Consider the following 22,395-nt stretch of genomic DNA (forward strand, 5'->3'; position numbering starts at 1 on the left):
GATCACAACGTTGTCATTATGGTACTGAGATCACAACGTTGTATCTGTGTCATTATGGTACTGAGATCACAACGTTGTGTCATTATGGTACTGAGATCACAACGTTGTGTCATTATGGTACTGAGATCACAACGTTGTATCATTATGGTACTGAGATCACAACGTTGAGTCATTATGGTACTGAGATCACAACGTTGTATCATTATGGTACTGAGATCACAACGTTGTATCATTATGGTACTGAGATCACAACGTTGTGTCATTATGGTACTGAGATCACAACGTTGTATCTGTGTCATTATGGTACTGAGATCACAACGTTGTATCTGTGTCATTATGGTACTGAGATCACAACGTTGAGTCATTATGGTACTGAGATCACAACGTTGTATCATTATGGTACTGAGATCACAACGTTGTATCATTATGGTACTGAGATCACAACGTTGTATCATTATGGTACTGAGATCACAACGTTGTGTCATTATGGTACTGAGATCACAACGTTGAGTCATTATGGTACTGAGATCACAACGTTGTATCATTATGGTACTGAGATCACAACGTTGTATCATTATGGTACTGAGATCACAACGTTGTGTCATTATGGTACTGAGATCACAACGTTGTGTCATTATGGTACTGAGATCACAACGTTGTGTCATTATGGTACTGAGATCACAACGTTGTGTCATTATGGTACTGAGATCACAACGTTGTGTCATTATGGTACTGAGATCACAACGTTGTGTCATTATGGTACTGAGATCACAACGTTGTATCATATTGGTACTGAGATCACAACGTTGTATCTGTGTCATTATGGTACTGAGATCACAACGTTGTATCTGTGTCATTATGGTACTGAGATCACAACGTTGTGTCATTATGGTACTGAGATCACAACGTTGTATCATTATGGTACTGAGATCACAACGTTGTATCATTATGGTACTGAGATCACAACGTTGTATCTGTATCATTATGGTACTGAGATCACAACGTTGTATCATTATGGTACTGAGATCACAACGTTGTATCTGTGTCATTATGGTACTGAGATCACAACGTTGTATCTGTATCATTATGGTACTGAGATCACAACGTTGTATCATTATGGTACTGAGATCACAACGTTGTATCATTATGGTACTGAGATCACAACGTTGTATCATTATGGTACTGAGATCACAACGTTGTATCATTATGGTACTGAGATCACAACGTTGTATCATTATGGTACTGAGATCACAACGTTGTGTCATTATGGTACTGAGATCACAACGTTGTATCTGTATCATTATGGTACTGAGATCACAACGTTGTATCATTATGGTACTGAGATCACAACGTTTTATCTGTATCATTATGGTACTGAGATCACAACGTTGTATCATTATGGTACTGAGATCACAACGTTGTATCATTATGGTACTGAGATCACAACGTTGTATCATTATGGTACTGAGATCACAACGTTGTATCATTATGGTACTGAGATCACAACGTTGAGTCATTATGGTACTGAGATCACAACGTTGTATCTGTATCATTATGGTACTGAGATCACAACGTTGTATCATTATGGTACTGAGATCACAACGTTGTATCTGTATCATTATGGTACTGAGATCACAACGTTGAGTCATTATGGTACTGAGATCACAACGTTGTGTCATTATGGTACTGAGATCACAACGTTGTATCATTATGGTACTGAGATCACAACGTTGTATCATTATGGTACTGAGATCACAACGTTGAGTCATTATGGTACTGAGATCACAACGTTGTATCATTATGGTACTGAGATCACAACGTTGTGTCATTATGGTACTGAGATCACAACGTTGTATCATTATGGTACTGAGATCACAACGTTGTATCATTATGGTACTGAGATCACAACGTTGTATCATTATGGTACTGAGATCACAACGTTGAGTCATTATGGTACTGAGATCACAACGTTGTATCATTATGGTACTGAGATCACAACGTTGTATCATTATGGTACTGAGATCACAACGTTGTATCATTATGGTACTGAGATCACAACGTTGTGTCATTATGGTACTGAGATCACAACGTTGTGTCATTATGGTACTGAGATCACAACGTTGTGTCATTATGGTACTGAGATCACAACGTTGTGTCATTATGGTACTGAGATCACAACGTTGTGTCATTATGGTACTGAGATCACAACGTTGTGTCATTATGGTACTGAGATCACAACGTTGTATCATTATGGTACTGAGATCACAACGTTGTATCTGTGTCATTATGGTACTGAGATCACAACGTTGTATCTGTGTCATTATGGTACTGAGATCACAACGTTGTGTCATTATGGTACTGAGATCACAACGTTGTATCATTATGGTACTGAGATCACAACGTTGTATCATTATGGTACTGAGATCACAACGTTGTATCTGTATCATTATGGTACTGAGATCACAACGTTGTATCATTATGGTACTGAGATCACAACGTTGTATCTGTGTCATTATGGTACTGAGATCACAACGTTGTATCTGTATCATTATGGTACTGAGATCACAACGTTGTATCATTATGGTACTGAGATCACAACGTTGTATCATTATGGTACTGAGATCACAACGTTGTATCATTATGGTACTGAGATCACAACGTTGTATCATTATGGTACTGAGATCACAACGTTGTATCATTATGGTACTGAGATCACAACGTTGTGTCATTATGGTACTGAGATCACAACGTTGTATCTGTATCATTATGGTACTGAGATCACAACGTTGTATCATTATGGTACTGAGATCACAACGTTGTATCTGTATCATTATGGTACTGAGATCACAACGTTGTATCATTATGGTACTGAGATCACAACGTTGTATCATTATGGTACTGAGATCACAACGTTGTATCATTATGGTACTGAGATCACAACGTTGTATCATTATGGTACTGAGATCACAACGTTGAGTCATTATGGTACTGAGATCACAACGTTGTATCTGTATCATTATGGTACTGAGATCACAACGTTGTATCATTATGGTACTGAGATCACAACGTTGTATCTGTATCATTATGGTACTGAGATCACAACGTTGAGTCATTATGGTACTGAGATCACAACGTTGTGTCATTATGGTACTGAGATCACAACGTTGTATCATTATGGTACTGAGATCACAACGTTGTATCATTATGGTACTGAGATCACAACGTTGAGTCATTATGGTACTGAGATCACAACGTTGTATCATTATGGTACTGAGATCACAACGTTGTATCATTATGGTACTGAGATCACAACGTTGAGTCATTATGGTACTGAGATCACAACGTTGTATCATTATGGTACTGAGATCACAACGTTGTGTCATTATGGTACTGAGATCACAACGTTGTATCATTATGGTACTGAGATCACAACGTTGTATCATTATGGTACTGAGATCACAACGTTGTATCATTATGGTACTGAGATCACAACGTTGTATCTGTATCATTATGGTACTGAGATCACAACGTTGAGTCATTATGGTACTGAGATCACAACGTTGAGTCATTATGGTACTGAGATCACAACGTTGTATCATTATGGTACTGAGATCACAACGTTGTATCTGTGTCATTATGGTACTGAGATCACAACGTTGAGTCATTATGGTACTGAGATCACAACGTTGTATCATTATGGTACTGAGATCACAACGTTGTATCATTATGGTACTGAGATCACAACGTTGTATCATTATGGTACTGAGATCACAACGTTGTGTCATTATGGTACTGAGATCACAACGTTGTATCATTATGGTACTGAGATCACAACGTTGTATCATTATGGTACTGAGATCACAACGTTGTATCATTATGGTACTGAGATCACAACGTTGTGTCATTATGGTACTGAGATCACAACGTTGTGTCATTATGGTACTGAGATCACAACGTTGTGTCATTATGGTACTGAGATCACAACGTTGTATCATTATGGTACTGAGATCACAACGTTGTGTCATTATGGTACTGAGATCACAACGTTGTATCATTATGGTACTGAGATCACAACGTTGTATCATTATGGTACTGAGATCACAACGTTGTATCATTATGGTACTGAGATCACAACGTTGTATCATTATGGTACTGAGATCACAACGTTGTATCATTATGGTACTGAGATCACAACGTTGTATCTGTGTCATTATGGTACTGAGATCACAACGTTGTATCATTATGGTACTGAGATCACAACGTTGTATCATTATGGTACTGAGATCACAACGTTGTATCATTATGGTACTGAGATCACAACGTTGTATCATTATGGTACTGAGATCACAACGTTGTGTCATTATGGTACTGAGATCACAACGTTGTGTCATTATGGTACTGAGATCACAACGTTGTGTCATTATGGTACTGAGATCACAACGTTGTGTCATTATGGTACTGAGATCACAACGTTGTATCATTATGGTACTGAGATCACAACGTTGTATCATTATGGTACTGAGATCACAACGTTGTATCATTATGGTACTGAGATCACAACGTTGTATCATTATGGTACTGAGATCACAACGTTGTGTCATTATGGTACTGAGATCACAACGTTGTATCATTATGGTACTGAGATCACAACGTTGTGTCATTATGGTACTGAGATCACAACGTTGTATCATTATGGTACTGAGATCACAACGTTGTGTCATTATGGTACTGAGATCACAACGTTGTGTCATTATGGTACTGAGATCACAACGTTGTATCTGTGTCATTATGGTACTGAGATCACAACGTTGTATCATTATGGTACTGAGATCACAACGTTGTATCATTATGGTACTGAGATCACAACGTTGTATCATTATGGTACTGAGATCACAACGTTGTATCTGTGTCATTATGGTACTGAGATCACAACGTTGTATCATTATGGTACTGAGATCACAACGTTGTGTCATTATGGTACTTAGATCACAACGTTGTATCATTATGGTACTGAGATCACAACGTTGTATCATTATGGTACTGAGATCACAACGTTGTGTCATTATGGTACTGAGATCACAACGTTGTATCATTATGGTACTGAGATCACAACGTTGTATCATTATGGTACTGAGATCACAACGTTGTGTCATTATGGTACTGAGATCACAACGTTGTATCATTATGGTACTGAGATCACAACGTTGTGTCATTATGGTACTGAGATCACAACGTTGTGTCATTATGGTACTGAGATCACAACGTTGTATCATTATGGTACTGAGATCACAACGTTGTGTCATTATGGTACTGAGATCACAACGTTGTATCATTATGGTACTGAGATCACAACGTTGTATCATTATGGTACTGAGATCACAACGTTGTATCATTATGGTACTGAGATCACAACGTTGTATCATTATGGTACTGAGATCACAACGTTGTATCATTATGGTACTGAGATCACAACGTTGTGTCATTATGGTACTGAGATCACAACGTTGTATCATTATGGTACTGAGATCACAACGTATCTGTATCATTATGGTACTGAGATCACAACGTTGTATCATTATGGTACTGAGATCACAACGTTGTGTCATTATGGTACTGAGATCACAACGTTGTATCATTATGGTACTGAGATCACAACGTTGTATCATTATGGTACTGAGATCACAACGTTGTATCATTATGGTACTGAGATCACAACGTTGTGTCATTATGGTACTGAGATCACAACGTTGTATCATTATGGTACTGAGATCACAACGTTGTGTCATTATGGTACTGAGATCACAACGTTGTATCATTATGGTACTGAGATCACAACGTTGTGTCATTATGGTACTGAGATCACAACGTTGTGTCATTATGGTACTGAGATCACAACGTTGTATCATTATGGTACTGAGATCACAACGTTGTATCATTATGGTACTGAGATCACAACGTTGTATCATTATGGTACTGAGATCACAACGTTGTATCATTATGGTACTGAGATCACAACGTTGTGTCATTATGGTACTGAGATCACAACGTTGTATCATTATGGTACTGAGATCACAACGTTGTGTCATTATGGTACTGAGATCACAACGTTGTATCATTATGGTACTGAGATCACAACGTTGTATCATTATGGTACTGAGATCACAACGTTGTATCATTATGGTACTGAGATCACAACGTTGTATCATTATGGTACTGAGATCACAACGTTGTATCTGTATCATTATGGTACTGAGATCACAACGTTGTGTCATTATGGTACTGAGATCACAACGTTGTATCTGTATCATTATGGTACTGAGATCACAACGTTGTATCATTATGGTACTGAGATCACAACGTTGTATCATTATGGTACTGAGATCACAACGTTGTATCATTATGGTACTGAGATCACAACGTTGTATCTGTATCATTATGGTACTGAGATCACAACGTTGTATCATTATGGTACTGAGATCACAACGTTGTATCATTATGGTACTGAGATCACAACGTTGTGTCATTATGGTACTGAGATCACAACGTTGTATCATTATGGTACTGAGATCACAACGTTGTATCATTATGGTACTGAGATCACAACGTTGTGTCATTATGGTACTGAGATCACAACGTTGTGTCATTATGGTACTGAGATCACAACGTTGTGTCATTATGGTACTGAGATCACAACGTTGTATCATTATGGTACTGAGATCACAACGTTGTATCATTATGGTACTGAGATCACAACGTTGTATCATTATGGTACTGAGATCACAACGTTGTATCATTATGGTACTGAGATCACAACGTTGTGTCATTATGGTACTGAGATCACAACGTTGTGTCATTATGGTACTGAGATCACAACGTTGTATCATTATGGTACTGAGATCACAACGTTGTATCTGTATCATTATGGTACTGAGATCACAACGTTGTATCATTATGGTACTGAGATCACAACGTTGAGTCATTATGGTACTGAGATCACAACGTTGTATCATTATGGTACTGAGATCACAACGTTGTATCATTATGGTACTGAGATCACAACGTTGTATCATTATGGTACTGAGATCACAACGTTGTATCTGTGTCATTATGGTACTGAGATCACAACGTTGAGTCATTATGGTACTGAGATCACAACGTTGTATCATTATGGTACTGAGATCACAACGTTGTATCTGTGTCATTATGGTACTGAGATCACAACGTTGAGTCATTATGGTACTGAGATCACAACGTTGAGTCATTATGGTACTGAGATCACAACGTTGTATCTGTGTCATTATGGTACTGAGATCACAACGTTGTATCATTATGGTACTGAGATCACAACGTTGTATCATTATGGTACTGAGATCACAACGTTGTATCATTATGGTACTGAGATCACAACGTTGTATCATTATGGTACTGAGATCACAACGTTGAGTCTGTCTCATTGTGGCGTCTGAGTGCCATTGAGACAGACACAACTTTGCGATCATGCTGAGACATAAAAATGGTATCCATGAGTTCGTCTGGTTCTGGGTGAGTAGAAAAAGCTCCTAAATGTCAATCTCAGCGTCTCCCTTTAATGTGCTCTCTCTCCCTGCCAGGCGTTTGTGATCTCGTTCACCTCAGACTTCATTCCCAGGCTGGTGTACCAGTACATGTACAGTCAGACAGGCACCATGCACGGCTTCATAGACCACACCCTGTCTCACTTCAACGTGTCCAGCTTCAGACCCGGCAACGCCCCCACCTCCTCAAACCTCCCGGAGACCATCGTCTGCAGGTTAGTACCACACCCTGTCTCACTTCAACGTGTCCAACTTCAGACCCGGCAACGCCCCCACCTCCTCAAACCTCCCGGAGACCACCGTCTGCAGGTTAGTACCACAGACACTCCGTTGTCTCTCTTTTCATTGATCTGTTTAGGAGCGCTGGTAGTCAGAGGATTGTTAGAGGTTTGGGTTTTTCCATGTATTTTTCGAGGTTGGACGTTAGCACGTCAGTACGGTGGGCACACCGATTGGTGTCACCTCGTTAGTACGGTGGGCGCACCGATTGGTGTCACCTCGTTAGTACGGTAGGTGCACCGATTGGTGTCACCACGTTAGTCAATATGTGTTTTACCTGTGCTATTTAAGAGTGGCTGGCCCAGGTGATATTTAATAGTGGCTGGCCCAGGTGATATTTAAAGAGTGGCTGGCCCAGGTGATGTTTAAAGAGTGGCTGGCCCAGGTGATGTTTAAAGAGTGGCTGGCCCAGGTGATGTTTTAAAGAGTGGCTGGCCCAGGTGATGTTTAAAGAGTGGCTGGCCCAGGTGATATTTAAAGAGTGGCTGGCCCAGGTGATATTTAAAGAGTGGCTGGCCCAGGTGATGTTTAAAGAGTGGCTGGCCCAGGTGATATTTAAAGAGTGGCTGGCCCAGGTGATGTTTAAAGAGTGGCTGGCCCAGGTGATGTTTAAAGAGTGGCTGGAGTGGCTGGTACCTCTCTTTAAAGAGTGGCTGGCCCAGGTGATGTTTAAAGAGTGGCTGGCCCAGGTGATGTTTAAAGAGTGGCTGGCCCAGGTGATATTTAAAGAGTGGCTGGCCCAGGTGATATTTAAAGAGTGGCTGGCCCAGGTGATGTTTAAAGAGTGGCTGGCCCAGGTGATGTTTAAAGAGTGGCTGGCCCAGGTGATATTTAAAGAGTGGCTGGCCCAGGTGATGTTTAAAGAGTGGCTGGCCCAGGTGATGTTTAAAGAGTGGCTGGCCCAGGTGATATTTAAAGAGTGGCTGGCCCAGGTGATATTTAATAGTGGCTGGAGTGGCTGGTACCTCTCTTTAAAGAGTGGCTGGTACCTCTCTCTCTCCTGCTATCTCTCTCTCCTGATACCTCTCTCTCTCCTGCTACCTCTCTCTCCTGCTACCTCTCTCTCCTGCTACCTCTCTCTCCTGCTACCTCTCTCTCTCCTGCTACCCCTCTCTCTCCTTCTACCCCTCTCTCTCCTGCTACCTCTCTCTCTCCTGCTACATCTCTCTCCTGCTACCTCTCTCTCTCTCTTCTGTTACATCTCTCTCCTGCTACCTCTCTCTCCTGCTACCCCTCTCTCTCTCCTGCTACCCCTCTCTCTCTCCTGCTACCCCTCTCTCTCTCCTGCTACCCCTCTCTTCTGCTACCTCTCTCACTCCTGCTACCTCTCTCTCTCCTGCTACCTCTCTCTCCTGCTACCTCTCTCTCTCCTGCTACCTCTCTCTCTCCTGCTACCTCTCTCTCGTGCTACCTCTCTCTCCTGCTACCTCTCTCTCTCCTGCTACCCCTCTCTCTCTCCTGCTACCCCTCTCTCTCTCCTGCTACCCCTCTCTCTCTCCTGATACCTCTCTCTCTCTCCTGATACCTCTCTCTCTCCTGATACCCCTCTCTCTCTCCTGCTACCCCTCTCTCTCTCCTGCTACCCCTCTCTCTCTCCTGCTACCCCTCTCTCTCTCCTGCTACCCCTCTCTCTCTCCTGCTACCCCTCTCTCTCTCCTGCTACCCCTCTCTCTCTCCTGCTACCCCTCTCTCTCTCCTGCTACCCCTCTCTCTCTCCTGCTACCCCTCTCTCTCTCCTGCTACCCCTCTCTCTCTCCTGCTACCTCTCTCTCTCCTGCTACCTCTCTCTCCTGCTACCTCTCTCTCCTGCTACCCCTCTCTCTCTCCTGCTACCTCTCTCTCTCCTGCTACCCCTCTCTCTCTCCTGCTACCCCTCTCTCTCTCCTGCTACCCCTCTCTCTCTCCTGCTACCCCTCTCTCTCTCCTGCTACCCCTCTCTCTCTCCTGCTACCTCTCTCTCTCCTGCTACCTCTCTCTCTCCTGCTACCTCTCTCTCTCCTGCTACCTCTCTCTCTCCTGCTACCTCTCTCTCTCCTGCTACCCCTCTCTCTCTCCTGCTACCCCTCTCTCTCTCCTGCTACCTCTCTCTCTCTCCTGATACCTCTCTCTCTCTCCTGATACCTCTCTCTCTCTCCTGATACCTCTCTCTCTCCCCTGATACCTCTCTCTCTCCTGCTACCTCTCTCTCTCTCCTGATACCTCTCTCTCTCCTGCTACCCCTCTCTCTCTCCTGATACCTCTCTCTCTCCTGATACCTCTCTCTCTCCTGCTACCTCTCTCTCTCCTGCTACCTCTCTCTCTCTCCTGATACCTCTCTCTCTCCTGCTACCCCTCTCTCTCTCCTGCTACCCCTCTCTCTCTCCTGATACCTCTCTCTCTCCTGATACCTCTCTCTCTCCTGCTACCTCTCTCTCTCCTGCTACCTCTCTCTCTCCTGCTTACCCCTCTCTCTCTCTCCTGCTACCCCTCTCTCTCTCTCCTGCTACCCCTCTCTCTCTCTCCTGCTTACCCCTCTCTCTCGTTCTCTCTTTCCTTCTCTCTCCCTCTCTCTGCTTACCTCCCTCTCTCGTTCTCTCTTTCCTTCTCCCTTTCTCTCTCTGCTTACCTCTCTCTCTCTCTCTCCTGCTACCTCTCTCTCTCTCTCCTGCTACCCCTCTCTCTCTCTCCTGCTACCTCTCTCTCTCTCTCTCCTGCTACCTCTCTCTCTCTCTCCTGCTACCCCTCTCTCTCTCTCTCCTGCTACATCTGTTGGTGTTTACATCCTTCTAACCAACACAGAGGGTGTTACTGTCTGTCCTAGTGGAACACTGCATGTCTATAAGCAGAAACATCTCGACCCTGCAGGTCTCTAAGCAGAGACATCTCGACCCTGCAGGTCTCTAAGCAGAAACATCTCGATCTGGCAGGTCTGTTGGGGATTCTGTTACGTAACAGCACTGTAGAGACAGTCTGTTTAAAACTCCACTTTAAGACTACAGGAATGTCCCTCCAGTGTTAAAGCATGACTAATGAGCCATTCCCAGAAAACACTATATTTGTGTCATGAATGAAACGTTTTATGAAAGAAAGAGAGACTATTCAGTAAGGACAGATCATTGTCTTCCTGGGGGGGTGGGCCGGGTGGGGACAGGGGTGGAGGGAGGGAGAGATACCATCTTCCTGGGGGGTGGGCCGGGTGGGGACAGGGGTGGAGGGAGGGAGAGATACCATCTTCCTGGGGGGGGGTGGGCCGGGTGGGGACAGGGGTGGAGGGAGGGATACCATCTTCCTGGGGGGTGGGGGGGTGGGGACAGGGGTGGAGGGAGAGATACCATCTTCCTGGGGGGTGGGCCGGGTGGGGACAGGGGTGGAGGGAGAGATACCATCTTCCTGGGGGGTGGGCCGGGTGGGGACAGGGGTGGAGGGAGGGAGAGATACCATCTTCCTGGGGGGGGGGTGGGCCGGGTGGGGACAGGGGTGGAGGGAGGGAGAGATACCATCTTCCTGGGGGGTGGGCCGGTTGGGGACAGGGCAGATGGAGGGAGAGATACCATCTTCCTGGGGGGTGGGGGGGTGGGGACAGGGCAGATGGAGGGAGAGATACCATCTTCCTGGGGGGGGGGGGGGGGTGGGGACAAGGCAGGTGGAGGAAGAGATACCATCTTCCTGGGGGGGGGGCCGGGTGGGGACAGGGGTGGGTGGAGGGAGAGATACCATCTTCCTGGGGGGGGGGGGGGGGGGGGACAGGGCAGATGGAGGAAGAGATGCCATCTTCCTGGGGGGGGGGCCGGGTGGGGACAGGGCAGATGGAGGAAGAGATGCCATCTTCCTGGGGGGGGGGCCGGGTGGGGACAGGGCAGATGGAGGAAGAGATGCCATCTTCCTGGGGGGTGGGCCGGGTGGGGACGGGTGGAGGGAGAGATACCATCTTCCTGGGGGGGGGCCGGGTGGGGACAGGGCAGATGGAGGAAGAGATGCCATCTTCCTGGGGGGTGGGCCGGTTGGGGACAGTGCAGATGGAGGGAGAGATACCATCTTCCTGGGGGGGCCGGGTGGGGACAGGGCAGATGGAGGGAGAGATACCATCTTCCTGGGGGGGGGGGGGGGGGGGGGGGGGACAGGGGTGCAGGGAGAGATACCATCTTCCTGGGGGGGGGGGGGGGCCGGGTGGGGACAGGGGTGCAGGGAGAGATACCATCTTCCTGGGGGGGTGGGCCGGGTGGGGACAGGGCAGATGGAGGGAGAGATGCCACGCGTTACACAGGGAAGCTGGCCCATGTTGACTCCACAGGGAAGCTGGCCCATGTTGACTCCACAGGGAAGCTGGCCCATGTTGACTCCACAGGGAAGCTGGCCCATGTTGACTCCGCAGGGAAGCTGGCCCATGTTGACTCCGCAGGGAAGCTGGCCCATGTTGACTCCGCAGGGAAGCTGGCCCATGTTGACTCCGCAGGGAAGCTGGCCCATGTTGACTCCACAGGGAAGCTGGCCCATGTTGACTCCACAGGGAAGCTGGTCCATGTTGACTCCACAGGGAAGCTGGTCCATGTTGACTACAATGCTTCCCACAGTTGTGTCAAGAGCGTTCCACAGGGAAGCTGGCCCATGTTGACTCCAATGCTTCCCACAGTTGTGTCAAGTTGGCTGGATGTCCTTTGGGTGGTGGACCAGTCTTGATACACACGGGAAACGGTTGACTGTGAGAAACCCAGCAGCGTTGCAGTTCTTGACACAAACCGGTTCGCCTGGCACCTACTACCATACCCCGTTCAAAGGCACTTAAATCTTATGTCTGTTCACCCTCTGCCATTTAGCAGACACTTTTATCCAAAGCGACTTTAAGTAGTGCAGACATACATTTTGGTATGGGTGGCCCCAGCAGGAATCAAACCCTCAGCCCTGGAGCAACACGCTCTACCAGCCACACAGCAGGAATCAAACCCTCAGCCCTGGAACAACACGCTCTACCAGCCAGACAGCAGGAATCAAACCCTCAGCCCTGGAACAACACGCTCTGCCAGCCACCCAGCAGGAATCCAACCCTCAGCCCTGGAGCAACACGCTCTACCAGCCACACAGCAGGAATCAAACCCTCAGCCCTGGAACAACACGCTCTACCAGCCACACAGCAGGAATCAAACCCTCAGCCCTGGAACAACACGCTCTACCAGCCACACAGCAGGAATCAAACCCTCAGCCCTGGAGCAACACGCTCTACCAGCCACACAGCAGGAATCAAACCCTCAGCCCTGGAGCAACATGCTCTACCAGCCACATAGCAGGAATCAAACCCTCAGCCCTGGAACAACACGCTCTACCAGCCACATAGCAGGAATCAAACCCTCAGCCCTGGAGCAACACGTTCTACCAGCCACACAGCAGGAATCAAACCCTCAGACCTGGAGCAACACGTTCTACCAGCCACACAGCAGGAATCAAACCCTCAGCCCTGGAGCAACACGCTCTACCAGCCACACAGCAGGAATCAAACCCTCAGCCCTGGAACAACACGCTCTACCAGCCACACAGCAGGAATCAAACCCTCAGCCCTGGAACAACACGCTCTACCAGCCACACAGCAGGAATCAAACCCTCAGCCCTGGAACAACACGCTCTACCAGCCACACAGCAGGAATCAAACCCTCAGCCCTGGAGCAACACGCTCTACCAGCCACACAGCAGGAATCAAACCCTCAGCCCTGGAGCAACACGCTCTACCAGCCACACAGCAGGAATCAAACCCTCAGCCCTGGAACAACACGCTCTACCAGCCACACAGCAGGAATCAAACCCTCAGCCCTGGAGCAACATGCTCTACCAGCCACACAGCAGGAATCAAACCCTCAGCCCTGGAGCAACACGCTCTACCAGCCACACAGCAGGAATCAAACCCTCAGCCCTGGAACAACACGCTCTACCAGCCACACAGCAGGAATCAAACCCTCAGCCCTGGAGCAACATGCTCTACCAGCCACACAGCAGGAATCAAACCCTCAGCCCTGGAGCAACACGCTCTACCAGCCACACAGCAGGAATCAAACCCTCAGCCCTGGAGCAACGTGCCACACAGGGCCACATACTGTGGTTCTGCTTCAACATACTGGGCTGGGGAACTAGAGAAGCTGGGGGCTTTATCAGGGGGGGAATGATATCAGGCGTGGACCACGTTTTCTGGCAAAGGGGCTCACTTGAAAATTGGCTGTGTGTGTGTGTGCATGTGTGTGTGCATGTGTGTGTGCATGTGTGTGTGTGCGTGTGTGTGTGTGTGTGCATGTGTGTGTGCATGTGTGTGTGCATGTGTGTGTGTGTGTGAGGGAGGGAGGGGTGGGAATGGGCTGACCCTTGTTTTGTTGCAGATTTCAACTCCGTTCCCCAGAGATACTAGTGGAAATCAGTCCAACTTCCTCTGGTACTGTCACACACTCATCTAGAGGATAGACAGGGGTCTCCAACAGTATTGAGACAGTGATAGACAGGGGTCTCCAACAGTATTGAGACAGTGATAGACAGGGGTCTCCAACAGTGATAGACAGGGGTCTCCAACAGTGATAGACAGGGGTCTCCAACAGTATTGAGACAGTGATAGACAGGGGTCTCCAACAGTATTGATAGACAGGGGTCTCCAACAGTATTGATAGACAGGGGTCTCCAACAGTATTGATAGACAGGGGTCTCCAACAGTATTGAGACAGTGATAGACAGGGGTCTCCAACAGTATTGATAGACAGGGGTCTCCAACAGTATTGAGACAGTGATAGACAGGGGTCTCCAACAGTATTGATAGACAGGGGTCTCCAACAGTATTGAGACAGTGATAGACAGGGGTCTCCAACAGTATTGATAGACAGGGGTCTCCAACAGTATTGAGACAGTGATAGACAGGGGTCTCCAACAGTATTGATAGACAGGGGTCTCCAACAGTATTGATAGACAGGGGTCTCCAACAGTATTGATAGACAGGGGTCTCCAACAGTATTGATAGACAGGGGTCTCCAACAGTATTGATAGACAGGGGTCTCCAACAGTATTGATAGACAGGGGTCTCCAACAGTGATAGACAGGGGTCTCCAACAGTATTGAGACAGTGATAGACAGGGGTCTCCAACAGTATTGATAGACAGGGGTATCCAACAGTAGTGATAGACAGGGGTCTCCAACAGTATTGGGACAGTGATAGACAGGGGTCTCCAACAGTATTGATAGACAGGGGTCTCCAACAGTATTGATAGACAGGGGTCTCCAACAGTGATAGACAGGGGTCTCCAACAGTATTGATAGACAGGGGTCTCCAACAGTATTGGGACAGTGATAGACAGGGGTCTCCAACAGTATTGAGACAGTGATAGACAGGGGTCTCCAACAGTATTGATAGACAGGGGTCTCCAACAGTATTGATAGACAGGGGTCTCCAACAGTATTGATAGACAGGGGTCTCCAACAGTATTGATAGACAGGGGTCTCCAACAGTGATAGACAGGGGTCTCCAACAGTATTGAGACAGTGATAGACAGGGGTCTCCAACAGTATTGGGACAGTGATAGACAGGGGTCTCCAACAGTATTGAGACAGTGATAGACAGGGGTCTCCAACAGTATTGATAGACAGGGGTCTCCAACAGTATTGAGACAGTGATAGACAGGGGTCTCCAACAGTATTGATAGACAGGGGTCTCCAACAGTATTGATAGACAGGGGTCTCCAACAGTATTGATAGACAGGGGTCTCCAACAGTGATAGACAGGGGTCTCCAACAGTATTGAGGCAGTGATAGACAGGGGTCTCCAACAGTATTGAGACAGTGATAGACAGGGGTCTCCAACAGTGATAGACAGGGGTCTCCAACAGTGATAGACAGGGGTCTCCAACAGTATTGAGGCAGTGATAGACAGGGGTCTCCAACAGTGATAGACAGGGGTCTCCAACAGTATTGAGGCAGTGATAGACAGGGGTCTCCAACAGTAGTGATAGACAAGGGTCTCCAACAGTATTGAGACAGTGATAGACAGGGGTCTCCAACAGTGATAGACACGGGTCTCCAACAGTGATAGACAGGGGTCTCCAACAGTATTGAGGCAGTGATAGACAGGGGTCTCCAACAGTGATAGACAGGGGTCTCCAACAGTGATAGACAGGGGTCTCCAACAGTATTGATAGACAGTGATAGACAGGGGTCTCCAACAGTATTGATAGACAGGGGTCTCCAACAGTATTGGGACAGTGATAGACAGGGGTCTCCAACAGTATTGGGACAGTGATAGACAAGGGTCTCCAACAGTATTGATAGACAGGGGTCTCCAACAGTATTGGGACAGTGATAGACATTGGTCTCCAACAGTATTGATAGACAGGGGTCTCCAACAGTATTGAGGCAGTGATAGACAGGGGTCTCCAACAGTATTGAGACAGTGATAGACAGGGGTCTCCAACAGTGATAGACAGGGGTCTCCAACAGTGATAGACAGGGGTCTCCAACAGTATTGATAGACAGTGATAGACAGGGGTCTCCAACAGTATTGGGACAGTGATAGACAGGGGTCTCCAACAGTATTGGGACAGTGATAGACAGGGGTCTCCAACAGTATTGAGACAGTGATAGACAGGGGTCTCCAACAGTGATAGACAGGGGTCTCCAACAGTATTGAGACAGTGATAGACAGGGGTCTCCAACAGTATTGATAGACAGTAGTCTCCAACAGTATTGATAGACAGGGGTCTCCAACAGTATTGATAGACAGGGGTCTCCAACAGTGATAGACAGGGGTCTCCAACAGTATTGATAGACAGGGGTCTCCAACAGTATTGAGACAGTGATAGACAGGGGTCTCCAACAGTATTGATAGACAGGGGTCTCCAACAGTATTGAGACAGTGATAGACAGGGGTCTCCAACAGTATTGATAGACAGGGGTCTCCAACAGTATTGATAGACAGGGGTCTCCAACAGTATTGAGACAGTGATAGACAGGGGTCTCCAACAGTATTGAGACAGTGATAGACAGGGGTCTCCAACAGTATTGATAGACAGGGGTCTCCAACAGTATTGAGACAGTGATAGACAGGGGTCTCCAACAGTATTGATAGACAGGGGTCTCCAACAGTATTGATAGACAGGGGTCTCCAACAGTATTGATAGACAGGGGTCTCCAACAGTGATAGACAGGGGTCTCCAACAGTGATAGACAGGGGTCTCCAACAGTGATAGACAGGGGTCTCCAACAGTGATAGACAGGGGTCTCCAACAGTAGTGATAGACAGGGGTCTCCAGAACTTTGGATTTGAAATGATACAATTACTATGAGGTTAAAGAGCAGACTGTCAGATTTAATTTGAGGGTATTTTCATCCACATCACATGGCCTTTCTAGGGAGTTTTTCCTAGCCACCGTGCTTCTACACCTGCACTGCTTGCTGTTTGGGGTTTTAGGCTGGGTTTCTGTACAGCACTTTGAGATATCAGCTGATGTACGAAGGGCTTTATAAATACATTTGATTTGATTTGATCAGGGGAACCCGTTTTAGAAATGACAGACAAAGTATTAGGACACATTCACTAATGTGTGTTAAAGTAGTCAGCCGTTTTGTATTCAGTCCCATATTCCCATAGCACGCAGTGTTTACATCAAGCTTGTGACTTAACAAACTTGTTGGATTCATTTGTTGTTTGCTTTGGTTGTGTTCCAGATTATTTTGTGCCCAATAGAAATGAACGGTAAATAATGTATTGTGTCATTTTGGAGTCACTTCTATTGTAAATAAGAATAGAATATGTTTCTAAACACTTCTACCCCCAAGACATGCTAACCTCTCACCATTACAATAACAGGGTAGGTTAGCATTTTATATCATACCCCCAAGACATGCAAACCCCTCACCATAACAATAACAGGGGAGGTTAGCATTTTATAGCATACTCCCAAGACATGCTAACCTCTCACCATAACAATAACAGGGGAGGTTAGCATTTTATATCATACCCCCAAGACATGCTAACCTCTCACCATTACAATAACAGGGGAGGTTAGCATTTTATATCACACCCCCAAGACATGCTAACCTCTCACCATTACAATAACAGGGGAGGTTAGCATTTTATATCATACCCCCAAGACATGCTAACCTCTCACCATTACAATAACAGGGGAGGTTATTATTTTATAGCATACCCCCAAGACATGCTAACCTCTCACCATTACAATAACAGGGGAGGTTATTATTTTATAGCATACCCCCAAGACATGCTAACCTCTCACCATTACAATAACAGGGGAGGTTAGCATTTTATATCATACCCCCAAGACATGCTAACCTCTCACCATTACAATAACAGGGGAGGTTAGCATTTTATATCATACCCCCAAGACATGCTAACCTCTCACCATTACAATAACAGGGGAGGTTAGCATTTTATAGCATACTCCCAAGACATGCTAACCTCTCACCATAACAATAACAGGGGAGGTTAGCATTTTATATCATACCCCCAAGACATGCTAACCTCTCACCATAACAATAACAGGGGAGGTTAGCATTTTATATCATACCCCCAAGACATGCTAACCTCTCACCATTACAATAACAGGGGAGATTAGCATTTTATATCATACCCCCAAGACATGCTAACCTCTCACCATTACAATAACAGGGGAGGTTAGCATTTTATATCATACCCCCAAGACATGCTAACCTCTCACCATTACAATAACAGGGGAGGTTAGCATTTTATATCATACCCCCAAGACATGCTAACCTCTCACCATAACAATAACAGGGGAGGTTAGCATTTTATATCATACCCCCAAGACATGCTAATCTCTCACCATTACAATAACAGGGGAGGATAGCATTTTATATCATACCCCCAAGACATGCTAACCCCTCACCATTACAATAACAGGGGAGGTTAGCATTTTATATCATACCCCCAAGACATGCTAACCTCTCACCATTACAATAACAGGGGAGGTTAGCATTTTATATCATACCCCCAAGACATGCTAACCTCTCACCATTACAAAAACAGGGGAGGTTATTATTTTATATCATACCCCCAAGACATGCTAACCTCTCACCATTACAATAACAGGGGAGGTTATTATTTTATATCATACCCCCAAGACATGCTAACCTCTCACCATTACAATAACAGGGGAGGTTAGCATTTTATAGCATACCCCCAAGACATGCTAACCTCTCACCATTACAATAACAGGGGAGGTTATTATTTTATATCATACCCCCAAGACATGCTAACCTCTCACCATTACAATAACAGGGGAGGTTAGCATTTTATAGCATACTCCCAAGACATGCTAACCTCTCACCATAACAATAACAGGGGAGGTTAGCATTTTATATCATACCCCCAAGACATGCTAACCTCTCACCATTACAATAACAGGGGAGTTTAGCATTTTAAATCAACCCCCAAGACATGCTAACCTCTCACCATTACAATAACAGGGGAGGTTAGCATTTTATATCATACCCCCAAGACATGCAAACCCCTCACCATAACAATAACAGGGTAGGTTAGCATTTTATATCATACCCCCAAGACATGCTAACCTCTCACCATTACAATAACAGGGGAGGTTAGCATTTTATATCACACCCCCAAGACATGCTAATCTCTCACCATTACAATAACAGGGGAGGTTAGCATTTTATATCATACCCCCAAGACATGCTAACCTCTCACCATTACAATAACAGGGGAGGTTAGCATTTTATATCATACCTCCAAGACATGCTAACCATGCTAACCTGTGGTGGTAAATAGACAGCTACAAAGAATATAGATACACTCTCTTGGTAAATAGTGTGGTCTACAGCTTATCATGAGATCCTCTACCTCAGGCGAGCAAAACCTCGAGACTTCCTTAGACATCGTGCTGTTGTTTACAGCTGTTGTTTACCAATCAGCTGTTGTTTACAAATATACATAGACCTCCGCCCCGTGTCTTACCAGAGGCTGCTGTTCTATCCTGCTGATACAGTGTAAAACCCGCCAGCTGTATGTTATCCATGTCGTTATTCAGCCACGACTCGGTGAAACATAAGATATTACAGTTTTTAATGTCCCGTGATCGTAGTTCGTCTATTTTATTTTCCATTGACTGTACGTTGGCTAATAGGACCGATGGTAAAGGGAGATTACCCGCTCGCCCGTCGGATCCTTACAAGGCACCCAGACCTTCGTCCCCGATATCTCCGTCTCTTTCTCCTGCGAATGACGGGGATGAGGGCCTCGTCGGGTGTCTGGAGTAAATCCTTCCCGTCCGACTCGTTAAAGAAAACGTTTTCCTCCAGTACGGGGCGAGTTATCGCTGTCCTGGTTTCTAGAAGCTCTTTTCAGTCATAAGACACGGTGGCAGAAACATTATGTTCAAATTAAGTTACAAATTACGCAAGAAACACGCAGGATAGCACAGTTGGTTAGGAGATCGTAAAACGGCAGCCATCTCCTCCGGCTCCATTACTCATCGCTTGCTATGAATATGGAACCAAATGCTAAACTTTTGAGTAACACAAATATAAGTGAATTTGTCCAAAGATTTTTGATCCTCTAAAAAGGGGGGGGGGACTAAAAAGTGCTGTAATTTCTAAACGATTCACCCGATATGGATGAAAATACCCTCAAATTAAAGCTTGATATCAACACTTTAACCTCATAGTAATTGTATCATTTAAAATCCAAAGTGCTGGAGTACAGAGCCAAAATAACAACAAATATATCACTGTGTTATTGAATGAATGTGTGTCTGTTCTATTTTTGACATGGTCAGTATTGTGATAACCAAACATGGAGGCAGCCAGAGGAGCATTGAGGTGATGTCTTTTTCAGGGAGTCAGATCTCTGTGTGTGTGGGGGGGGGGAGGGGAGAGCTCCCAGGGAGAGGCAGGGGCCTGAGGGCAGATAGAGTGTAGGGTGGGGGGGGGAGCTCCCAGGGAGAGGCAGGGGCCTGAGGGCAGATAGAATGTAGGGTGGCTGGTGGGGTGGGGAGCTCCCAGGGAGAGGCAGGGGCCTGAGGGCAGATAGAGGGTAGGGTGGTTGGGGGGGTGGGGGGCTCCCAGGGAGAGGCAGGGGCCTGTGGGCAGATAGAGGGTAGGGTGGCTGGGTGGGTGGGGGGGGTGGGGTGGGGAGCTCCCAGGGAGAGGCAGGGGCCTGAGGGAAGATAGAGGGTAGGGTGGCTGGGGGGGTGGGGGGCTCCCAGGGAGAGGCAGGGGCCTGAGGGCAGATAGAGTGTAGGGTGGCTGGGTGAATCGGAGCCAGTCTCACACATTCCTGCTCCATGCCTGTATATGGCCATACACCAGGACCAGTCTGTCTCTCTGATGTTTTCCTAATTTAATACAGCCAATCAAACGTTTAGAGGAAATTCAACTCGGCTTCGATGTCCACTCTGAAAGAAGTCAGTTAAAATAGTTTCTGTGTTTTCATCTGTCTGTCTGACCAGCCGTAGTAACGTAGTACCCGTCTGTCTGACCAGCCGTAGTAGCGTAGTACCCGTCTGTCTGACCAGCCGTAGTATCGTAGTACCCGTCTGTCTGACCAGCCGTAGTATCGTAGTACCCGTCTGTCTGACCAGCCGTAGTATCGTAGTACCCGTCTGTCTGACCAGCCGTAGTAGCGTAGTACCCGTCTGTCTGACCAGCCGTAGTATCGTAGTACCCGTCTGTCTGACCAGCCGTAGTATCGTAGTACCCGTCTGTCTGACCAGCCGTAGTACCGTAGTACCCGTCTGTCTGACCAGCCGTAGTATCGTAGTACCCGTCTGTCTGACCAGCCGTAGTATCGTAGTACCCGTCTGTCTGACCAGCCGTAGTATCGTAGTACCCGTCTGTCTGACCAGCCGTAGTATCGTAGTACCCGTCTGTCTGACCAGCCGTAGTATCGTAGTACCCGTCTGTCTGACCAGCCGTAGTATCGTAGTACCCGTCTGTCTGACCAGCCGTAGTATCGTAGTACCCGTCTGTCTGACCAGCCGTAGTATCGTAGTACCCGTCTGTCTGACCAGCCGTAGTATCGTAGTACCCGTCTGTCTGACCAGCCGTAGTAACGTAGTACCCGTCTGTCTGACCAGCCGTAGTATCGTAGTACCCGTCTGTCTGACCAGCCGTAGTATCGTAGTACCCGTCTGTCTGACCAGCCGTAGTATCGTAGTACCCGTCTGTCTGACCAGCCGTAGTATCGTAGTACCCGTCTGTCTGACCAGCCGTAGTATCGTAGTACCCGTCTGTCTGACCAGCCGTAGTATCGTAGTACCCGTCTGTCTGACCAGCCGTAGTATCGTAGTACCCGTCTGTCTGACCAGCCGTAGTATCGTAGTACCCGTCTGTCTGACCAGCCGTAGTATCGTAGTACCCGTCTGTCTGACCAGCCGTAGTATCGTAGTACCCGTCTGTCTGACCAGCCGTAGTATCGTAGTACCCGTCTGTCTGACCAGCCGTAGTAACGTAGTACCCGTCTGTCTGACCAGCCGTAGTATCGTAGTACCCGTCTGTCTGACCAGCCGTAGTATCGTAGTACCCGTCTGTCTGACCAGCCGTAGTATCGTAGTACCCG

At 46.6% G+C, this 22,395-nt stretch overlaps 1 protein-coding gene across 1 annotated transcript in view; it reads left to right on the forward strand.

The window, feature by feature from the left end:
• The window catches only part of ano2b (anoctamin 2b), a gene marked incomplete at its 5' end in the record, with an annotated part of 119,668 nt that overhangs the window by 89,274 nt on the left and 7,999 nt on the right, over positions 1–22,395 (forward strand). Inside the window, one exon of the mRNA XM_055905278.1 lies at positions 7,611–7,789. Coding sequence (XP_055761253.1) covers positions 7,611–7,789 — 179 coding nt within the window. The remainder of the gene's footprint in view (positions 1–7,610; positions 7,790–22,395) is intronic.

This window comes from Salvelinus fontinalis, chromosome 39, assembly GCF_029448725.1.
Source record: "Salvelinus fontinalis isolate EN_2023a chromosome 39, ASM2944872v1, whole genome shotgun sequence".
Classification (NCBI taxonomy): Eukaryota; Metazoa; Chordata; class Actinopteri; order Salmoniformes; family Salmonidae; genus Salvelinus; species Salvelinus fontinalis.